At 44.2% G+C, this 10,116-nt stretch overlaps 2 protein-coding genes and 1 pseudogene across 5 annotated transcripts in view; 1 reads left to right on the top strand and 2 right to left on the bottom strand.

The window, feature by feature from the left end:
* The window catches only part of LOC117190495, a 54,194-nt gene that overhangs the window by 21,970 nt on the left and 22,108 nt on the right, over positions 1–10,116 (top strand). The window lies entirely within an intron of this gene.
* Positions 2,117–4,405, bottom strand: LOC117190504 (annotated as a pseudogene).
* On the bottom strand, positions 4,511–6,589 carry LOC117190497 (CSC1-like protein 1). The gene is made up of 3 exons (XM_033395567.1): positions 6,395–6,589; positions 4,750–5,610; positions 4,511–4,658 (listed from the first exon to the last, which is right to left on the bottom strand). Exons 2-3 carry the CDS (start codon positions 5,582–5,584, stop codon positions 4,546–4,548), a joined length of 948 nt encoding a protein of 315 aa, XP_033251458.1. The 5' UTR covers positions 5,585–5,610; positions 6,395–6,589; the 3' UTR covers positions 4,511–4,545.

Below are 10,116 nucleotides of genomic sequence, written 5' to 3'. Positions count from 1 at the left end.
AGCGCCACCTTTTGAATCCGCTCCCTTTTCATATTCAGGGTCCCTCTCTTCTTCTCGCTCTCGTCCCACCCAACTACCGTTTTCTATTCACTCATGACTCTTTTCAAATTTTCATTTTTATATCCATTATATTTTCATATTTAACTTGAACATTATTAATTAATAATCTAGGTTTATATAAAGGAAACAAATACTAACACAAAAACACTGGTGTGTGGGGACAGAAACGTGTCTCCAGTCGGTGCTCCGCTGACGGTTCCTTGGTGCCGGTGCTCCGCTGACGGTTCTCGCATCAGTTTTCCGGCCTGGCCCGTCCCGGGATGCTGCTGCCGATGTCCGCCGCTTCTGCTGATGTTGATGCCTGCCGCAGATGTCTTGGTGGGATCGTCGTCTCAACGATCACCGAGTTTGTTTCCTTTTTTTCTTTCAGGGCACGTGCGGCCTCCACTATTCTCCACCGGGAACTCTTCCCTTTTCTTCCTCCTCGCCCCGTTTCCTTTTCTCCTACGCAACTCTGCCACTGCATCCCAGGATCCACTATAGATGCCGCTGTCTCTTTCTTCTCCAGCCCTGATACCTATCGGCTCTGTCCAAAACCGCCCATAACAAATTTATAGGTGATAATTTAATTAAAACAGAAAATACGAGTAGGATAGTACAAACTAGTCATAGAGTCCTAGTATTGCACTGCACCAGACGTTTTTCTGAGATAAAACCATATAAAAAAAACTATCGATGTTGCAACCCTATAATAATTATAAAAATTCCATCCCCGAGCACAATCGAAGCCTCTCTTTTTTCATAATTTTTCAAAAACAGTCGGAAACTTCATTCTAGTTGTTCTTTCTAGTTGCTTACATCGTTCTTTTACACAGCCATCACACAAATAGTTTGCTTCAACATTGATATTAATTTTGGTAAAAATTATCCTCATCGGAAGGCGTACGTTAATTCATTACAATGGCACCCGCACCACCAAAATCGAATCCGTCGTTGCCGGCGGTGGTGAGCAAAAGTCCGCGGGCGGAGCTATCATTCACAATTCAGTTGCTGTCGGGAAGGGCCGTGGTGATGGTGGAGTGCCCGGGGTATGACACGGAGCTGTTCATACCGCAGATTGTCAAAGCCCGGATCACCCTCCAAAACATTATGCTGAATAGACGGTGCTGCAGTGAGTCCAGCTTGACCACATACCCGACCGTTCAACCTGTGAGCAGTCCGCCGGTGCGAGCACCGAAGAGGATGATTTCGTCTACACTACCACCACCTCTGGCAAGGAGCACTCCAACTTCACTTTCTGCCAAAAAAACCGTTGAGCTGACACCAGAACCAGCGCGTTGCCAAGCAATTCCAACTTCACTTTCTATTCGTCGAATCCGCGCTGCCGACAAAACCGTTGAGCTGACACCAGAGCCAGCGCGTTGCCAAGCAATTCCATTCGAATCCGAGATACAGGACGTATCTCTTCATGTGAACCAGTCCTATTCGAACTCCAGCTTAGAATCCCATCCTCCGCTTCTGCCGCCTGAAGTTTTGAGCATCACAGACGCGAGGATGAGTGTGTCGAGCACACCCAACTCTAATTTGAACGCAAGCCCACCTCTGAGAAGCTCAATACGGGTGAAGCCGCCGGAGCGCACTTACCGACAATATCGGCAAAGCCAAGCCGCCGACGAAATGGTCGCCGGTGCAAAACAAGAAACGGCAACCACTATCTGCAACGAAGGGTCCAAATCCGAGCATGCATATAGAAGTGCGCAGGCGGAACTTCCTTGAGGACACACACAAGACTATTGAGCCCTACGACCTGCAAAATGCTATCAGCTCGCCTGTTGTCCAAAAGGAAATCATCCAAAGGCAGGTCACTGCCAAGACAAAAAAACAGTTTGATCCGCTGAAAGGCACGGCCTTCGATCTGCTGACAACGTCCGCCCAAGGGAACATAGCCGAAGAGTTGGTCCAACAGTTTCAGGAGGCCTGCATGGATAGGCGTTCCTCCACAGTGCCCAACTACATAGAGCTGTCCGCCAGCCCTCAGCTGCAACTAGACCACGAGGTGAAGGCTTTGCTGGCAAGACAAAAGCGTTTAGATCGGTGAAATAAAAAGCCAATGAAATGGATGAAGCGCACGTGATTTATTGCCGCTGATTTGTCTACGTTTTCAAAATTTACTGTTCGCCCTTCAAGTCAATTGCAATATGTCTTAGGGTGTAGCAGCGTATTAAATGTCCCTTTCATGTAGAAAGTTATTCTTTTTAGTCCTACTTAGTCGTAGTTAGCCCTACTATATGTACAAATCTACCTAAAGATAATACATTTAAATAATTATAATTTTGTATGATAAAACGTAATTGTAATTGGGAACCCAAGACCCGGACCAGAGGCCTCTAAGAGCTGCGACAACGGAAGCAGGCTTTGAATCCCCGCTTAATAGCTCGTATGTTGTGTACGACCTCCTCCTATCATAAAGAATAATCATTAGATCCATTAAACGACAGAATACGATCACTTACCTGCATCAGATTGAAGCACATGGCAATCACGGCCATTCCCAGCAATAGATATACGGCACAGAATAAAGCTGACCTCAACTTTGTCCCTATCGGCGGTTATATCAAGAGAAAGCTCATAGACGGTTCTTATTTGTATTCGTGATGATCTTACCACCCGGTCGCCTTGCACCAAATCACCAAATCCAATACTGCTTAGCGAGATTAAGCAAAAGTAACTGGCATCCAAGTAGTTCCAGTCCTCCCAGCGACCGAAGAGCAAGGTACCCCACAGAATGTACCTGAAAGAGAAGGAGTGCAGCGTGTTTAAGGGATCTGTGTGTGGCCGACCATGACAAAAATGCAGACTGTCAGAGGGACAGTTATCTCATCCGTGCTGCCGCGTATCTCTCGCTCAATATCCGAATCGGATCCGCTGTACGCCACATCCACGATGCTGGAGCTGTGATAAGAGCTCTTCGTGTAGTCGGTGCTACTGCTGCTGTTGCTGTTGCTGTTGGTGGTAGAGCTGCTGCTGGAGTAGCTACTGCTTCCGCCGCCACTCTCCATGTGGTGCATTTGGAGCTGAAATTATATGTGTGATGATATCCCACTTGATGAGAGACGCTCTCACTCACCGCCCGCGCAAGATGTCGCATCTTTCGTCTCTCCCGTATTATCCGGCGCTTGGCCACTCCAGGACATATGCGGCACAGGCAGACCTTGTAGTAAATCCACTTGAAGGACTTGGCCAGCACATCGCCAATGTTTGAGAGGTAGAGCAGGAACAAAGGCATCCCGATTATCGCATACAGAATGGTCGCCAGCTTACCCCACTCGGAGTGGGGTGTTATGTTACCATATCCGATCGTTGTGATGACGGTCAGCGAATAGAGAAAGGCCCCCGAGAAGCTCCATTGCTCCACATCGGGTCCCTTCAGTTGCTTCTTAATAATCGCCCGCTGGTACTCCAGAAGTACGTCATTGACACTAAAAGCGTAGAATAGTCTAGTTTAGTTTATGATTTGCTCAGTTGTTAGCTATATGTCACCGTTTCCTGTAGGCCTTGTGGTCGAAGAAACTAATGTTTTCGGCCGTCAACTCCCAGATGCGCGTGAGGCACTCCCCGCTGACATTGCGCTCGATGAACCGATTCGGCTTCTCCGACCTGAGTCGCTCGTATTCGAAGATTTCGATGGCCTGGAATATGAAGGCGCCGCCAATCGTGTAGAAGGTGACTAGCAGTATGATGCCCACATTGCTGAACATGAAGGCCGTGAAGTGGCGGCAGTGATCCTTGAATCGTTTAAATGCTGGCTTCTCCTTCCGGCGTTCCACTGGCGTTTGCTTGGACATGCTTCGAGCCGAGTGTCCTGCGCCTGGCCCCCATTGGCATTGGGCGTTTGGGGAGACGATGGGACCGCAGTAGAGCTGTAAATATACGATATGAGGGCTTGAGTGACGCCCCAAAGGATTTCCTGCACACCTATCGCTAAATACATATATCCGTGATTACTCGCAGTTTAGCCCAAACACACAAAGTGGTAAATAAACAAAACGCTGGCTATATTATCGAAGTGCTTAGCCTTAGCGGCCATAAATCTTTGCGAGCAATGGACGGATTCGGAACGTACGAATGAGTGTTCATGTGTGTGCCCGTACGAGTATGCTGCCTTGCCTGTACGAGTAGGTGTTTTATTTTTATAGTCTAGTCTGGGATTATCGTGCAATATACGATCTGCAACGCATACTCGTAAAGATCTTGATACATTGTTTTAGTGCTGTCCGGACAGAGTTTGGATACCATTTTGCACCTACTCGTAGTTTACGAGTACATATGTACATATGTATGTACACGCTATGCTACACAGAATTTCCAGGCGATCAGAGATTCCATTCCATTTCGCATTGCGTAGTGAATTCATGCGTGTGAATATGCGTGCGGATTAATCAAGAGAAAATATTCATATAAATAGTAATAATTAAGCTGGCAACTACTGAATGAATGAAAGAAGGGTAGCTGTGCTTCAAATGAAACGGAGATTCTTGTAATTTCTTAGTGAACGGACTTATCTATTAGAATGTGAAATTTTGGTTCCATGCACTCGCTGTTTCCACTGTTTTCCTCAGTAAGTAGCGCCCCGGCGGAGTGAGCGAGTCGAAACAGCTCTAATATTTGTCGTAAGATAGAAAAAGAATGAAGGAATCAATTGTACAAGTCACATAGATCTCTTCACAACATTGTACATATGCTGGGTACCATGTGTGTGTTGCGGGAAGTGCTTTTGCTTGTAATGGATTGTTGCTGATGTTGTAATCGGAAACAGCTCCTGCATGTAGTTCCGCACAACTGTCTTGTTGCGATCGCTGGACGAGATGTTCGATATCAAGATTGTCCTCGTTGCGGCCTTTTTGAACGCATTGCGCCCCGACGCACGCCGCATGATGAGAACCACCAGCGGAATGTACAGGATGGTAATGATTGTGTGCACCCAGAGCCAAGGAGACTCCGGCGACAGGTTGGCCATAGTTGTCCGGCCAAAGGCATTCACATCGTACGGCGTATCCTTGGGTCCGTTCAGAAAATTGACGGGCAATTTTATGGCCAGAGAGATGAGGGTCACGATAGCCATGACGGCCATCAAATGCTGCTGGAAAGACAAGTAGTGCACTGCATCGGGACCCGTATGCAGCAAGATTGTCTCCTTCCTCAGCTTAAACGTGATCCAAATCCAGCCAAAGAGGCCCTGCTCGGGTTGCACTGGCGACAGGGGAGTGGAGTCGCCGCTGTTTTGGGAGTTGACACTTGGTCGCGGGGTCGCCTGCGTGGATGTGCCTGGCTGGGGCTCAACCATGCTGGTCGCTCGCGAATAGAATATCTCGGTCCAGCGTTTCTTGCTGCCATTGCTGTTCACCAGCGCCAAGCTGCCAAAGTCGCTCGCCTGATGCCGCAGCGTTGTGAACAGCAGAATGAGCAGAATCCAGAAAATTGTATTCAGTATCAGGGTCTCTGGTATCCCATTGTAGGCGCTCGTGAAGAAAGACGTGCGGTTACCCACTTGAGAGCAGTAGGATTGGTTACCGGAATCCGACATTGTGATTCGTGCAATGACTGAGCTTACTGAAACACAAAGAAAGTCACAATTAATAGAGTTTCCAGAAGCGATAAAGCCGTGTCGTGCAAGAATCTAAGCTCCAGAGCGGCGATAAGAATACACTTGTGGCAGATGCGCGGCAATTCCCCTCATAATTGGCACTTTCCTGGGGATTTATCCTTTCAGGTCAGTGTGTCAAAGTAGCCAAAGTCCATAAAATGATGATGTTTTACAGCTGCTGTACTCAAAATTGTACCTTCCAAACAGACAGCCAATCAAGGTAAAGTATCTTTTTAGGAATATAAACGGATAAACTCAAAAACAAACACACACTCTTATAAGTCAAACAACGAAGTTCTCATGCATTTTGGAGTTTTCAAAATGAGAATCATTTAAAAATGTTTTTTTGGCACAGGGCAGGGGCGGGCGGGAATTGAGAGATAGCTAGACAAGAGGAAGGGGTGGTTCGGGCAGGCAGGCAACGTATAGTTCGGTTTGTCTGTCTGGTACGTCTACCACCTTCTCTTTTTTGCGTTTTGTTTTGTTACTCGGCGGCATGAATCATCGACATTTCATTTTCGCCTTGGCCAGACGTCACATGAACGAATACAATTTGGAAACACTGCACAAGTTGAACTTTTTTGCTTTATTACATATATAATTATTTGTAATAGTTAACATCAGGGCAACTAGTGTTGCGTGTGTGTGTGTTTTTTTTGTTATCCACTTTCTTTGGCTTATTTTATGGCTTTCCCCCCGATTACGAATATAGGTTATATGGGTTTCTGCCACGCTGGCATTCTTGCATACCTTGTCCTCTGAAAACAATTCTTCGTTGTTGTTGGTCACTTTATTGAATTATACATCAACAAAATAAACAGATTGCAGTAGCAGGGTCGTAAAAATTGTCTGGCACTCCAGTATTGTTGCTCTCTCGCTCTTTCACCATTTGAAGATGTGCATTTTGTTAATTTCGTACTATCACTAACCATACAGTATATATGTAGATGTGCCAGTTCATACAACGAAAGCGTCACACACTGGCTAGCGCGTTCAGTACCCCAGAGTGACGTCATCATGAGAGAGAGAGCGCAGAGAGAACATGTTTGCATTTGTTAGTACACACGCAATATGTTTCGACAAAAATATGTGATTGTATGCTTTTTCAGATTTTTTGAACTCTCTCAGGTCTGGTTCTGTTTTGCCACCAGCATGTTTTAGTGTATGGGTGCACATGCATTCTCACGTACTTTGCGTGTGTGTGTTTAGTATTGCTGGCCGCTAGAACTGAAATTTGAGTTTGGTTCTTGTTTTGGGTCTTTTGATGGACTGACCTACCGCCACAAAATAAATGAAGAATGGGCAGGGGGTTGGGGTATGGTACACTAGGGCGCGGGAAATGAAATAAAAGCTGTTATTTGTTTGATTTATACCACAAAATATAAAATATTACAATAATATAATTACACATTTATTTCCTTATTTTAAACAGGTTTATTATAAATTATAAAAATTATGCAAACGCCGTCGGTTCTCGACTTTTTTGTTTATTATAACTAAAACAATGATGTATCTACATATATAATATAAGAAAAAATATATACATATATACTTAATGAAAACCAATTTGCAATCGATGTTTGCATTATTTACAGCGAAAACATATTGTGTTCGTACTCGTGACTAAAAGAGATTCCGAATTCAAACACAGACTAAACGAGGGGGAACGTTGTGAGTTGCTGCGGAGACCGCAACTCTACACTTATACCCGATACTTAGTCAGTATGGCTCTCCTCCGGCAGACGCCGCTAATATTAAACGACACGACAAAGAGTGCGTGCGAGAGAGACAGAAAATCAGTCTGAGCGTGCCGTCGGGCGCTGCGTGGCCTCTGCAAATTGATTTCTTGCTTTTGGCTACAAAAATGATCCGATCTGACCCAGATTCAGCAATCTGATAGATATGGTCATTTTCTCGAATGTGCAATATTGTGGATGCAACAGATTTTCGTCCTTTGTGGGGGCGGAAGGGGGTGGGGCGAAATTCGGAGATATACATTTTATATTGAGTTTTCTTGCGGACGAAGTCCGTGTTCTTTATTTGACGAATAATTAAAGACTACTTTTCAATATATTTTGAGGCCCAATTCTTACTGTGGGTTCGCGACCACGGAATGTTGCAGCGATGCAACGACAGCAGCTCATCCCTCGCCGTTGGCGGATATCATCCAGACGCTGATCCAGCAGTTTTGGCGATCTGGAGCGGCTCGTGTCGGTTGCTGGTGTTTTGGCAACTTTGTCGTTAACTTACATACATTTTATAAAATTAAATAAAAAATCCTACTGCCGCAAAATTTTGAGCTTCTTCTCGTATGATTTTGCATTTTGATTCCCTATCATCCTATCTGTTAACCATTTACAATTTTTTCTAATCAAAATCAATACAAACTGATTGAGCAGATGATTTCGGTGTACAAAGCACGGATCGGAAAATTTAAACCAGTCTGCATATTTATCTATTTTTGACGTTAAAATTATACATTTTTGGACTATGCTTCTTTTTAAATTGAATTTGTGAGACTTTGTCTCGAAATGCCGATTAAATATATCAAAATAAACTATACGAATGTAATAAACTTTAATATTTATGTACATACATATGTATGTACATAAGATATTTTATAATTGAATTAGAAAATTTATGGGTATTGTCCATGAGAGTATTCAAGGTGCGACCGGCATCTAAATTTTGCTTTGCATATTCCCGTCGGAAAGCGCGCGATTGACAATTGATTTGAAATATATGTAAAACCAATTCCATTTATATTTATGCATATTTATTTAAGTATATATATATATTTTTTCTTATATTATATATGTAGATACATCATTGTTTTAGTTATAATAAACAAAAAGTCGAGAACCGACGGCGTTTGCATAATTTTTATAATTTATAATAAACCTGTTTAAAATAAGGAAATAAATGTGTAATTCTATTATTGTAATATTTTATATTTTGTGGTATAAATCAAACAAATAAGAGCTTTTATTTCATTTCCCGCGCCCTAGTGTACCATACCCCCACCCCCTGCCCATTCTTCATCTATTTTGTGGCGGTAGGTCAGTCCATCAAAAGACCCAAAACAAGAACCAAACTCAAATTTCAGTTCTAGCGGCCAGCAATACTAAACACACACACGCAAAGTACGTGAGAATGCATGTGCACCCATACACTAAAACATGCTGGTGGCAAAACAGAACCAGACCTGAGAGAGTTCAAAAAATCTGAAAAAGCATACAATCACATATTTTTGTCGAAACATATTGCGTGTGTACTACCCGGCTACCGCCTTAACCTAACCTAACATATTGCGTGTGTACTAACAAATGCAAACATGTTCTCTCTGCGCTCTCTCTCTCATGATGACGTCACTCTGGGGTACTGAACGCGCTAGCCAGTGTGTGACGCTTTCGTTGTATGAACTGGCACATCTATATACTGTATGGTTAGTGGTACTATCGACTGCCGATAGTGCGATATCATTAACTATCGATATGTTTTCATTACATTTATATTTAATTTGTTATGATCCGCCTCTTTGCCACCCTGGCCTATCGTTCCCAGCTGGCTCACGGTGAAGTCAGGGGTGTTTCCGACCCGATAAGCCAGGGGACGGATTGAACAAAACAAAAAACAAAAAACAAAAAAAAACATACAAAAAAAACAAATCTAATTTATAGGACAGACTTGTCCTCGTTGGCACTTTCGTCAGCGGGGATAGTTGGTTTCGTTATCCCTAGCAGGGTCCCACTCTTCCTTGAGCGCCACCTTTTGAATCCGCTCCCTTTTCATATTCAGGGTCCCGCTCTTCTTCTCGCTCTCGTCCCACCCAACTACCGTTTTCTATTCACTCATGACTCTTTTCAAATTTTCATTTTTATATCCATTATATTTTCATATTTAACTTGAACATTATTAATTAATAATCTAGGTTTATATAAAGGAAACAAATACTAACACAAAAATACTAACAACAAACTAAACCCTATTTCGGCCGAATTGGCAGCCCCCTTTGATAGAAGTTGTTGCTTCCTGATGCTTGCTGATGTTTACGTTTAATCGTGGTGTTTTTTGTATGATCGTGATATTTTGTTTAATTGTGGTTCGGACGGGTGTAGATGTGTGAAATGTGGTGATGTTATGTGATGTGTTATGAATGAGGGTATACATGCGTGGGTTGTGTGTGATGTGGGTGGATGAAGGTGGGTGTGTGTGAATCGTGTGTGTGTATTTCTGCTTTGAAGTCTGGATTCTTTCCCCGGGGGGGTGGGGGGGGGGGGGGGGCTGGTGTGTGGGGACAGAAACGTGTCTCCAGTCGGTGCTCCGCTGACGGTTCCTTGGTGCCGGTGCTCCGCTGACGGTTCTCGCATCAGTTTTCCGGCCTGGCCAGTACCGGGATGCTGCTGCCGATGTCCGCCGCTTCTGCTGATGTTGATGCCTGCCGCAGATGTCTTGGTGGGATCGTCGTCTCA

The sequence above is a fragment of the Drosophila miranda genome (assembly GCF_003369915.1).
Source record: "Drosophila miranda strain MSH22 chromosome Y unlocalized genomic scaffold, D.miranda_PacBio2.1 Contig_Y1_pilon, whole genome shotgun sequence".
NCBI lineage: Eukaryota > Metazoa > Arthropoda > Insecta > Diptera > Drosophilidae > Drosophila > Drosophila miranda.
Note: the sequence above shows the minus strand (reverse complement) of the source record. Positions and strands in the feature narration are given on the sequence as shown.

Excerpts from the sequence above, each read along its gene's own strand:
- LOC117190497 (XM_033395567.1), bottom strand. The coding sequence starts at position 5,584 with ATGTCGGATTCCGGTAACCAATCCTACTGCTCTCAAGTGGGTAACCGC. Across the intron at positions 4,659-4,749 it reads CTTCCCGCAACACACACATG|AGCTGTTTCGACTCGCTCAC; the intron begins GTACCCAGCATA and ends GACAAATATTAG.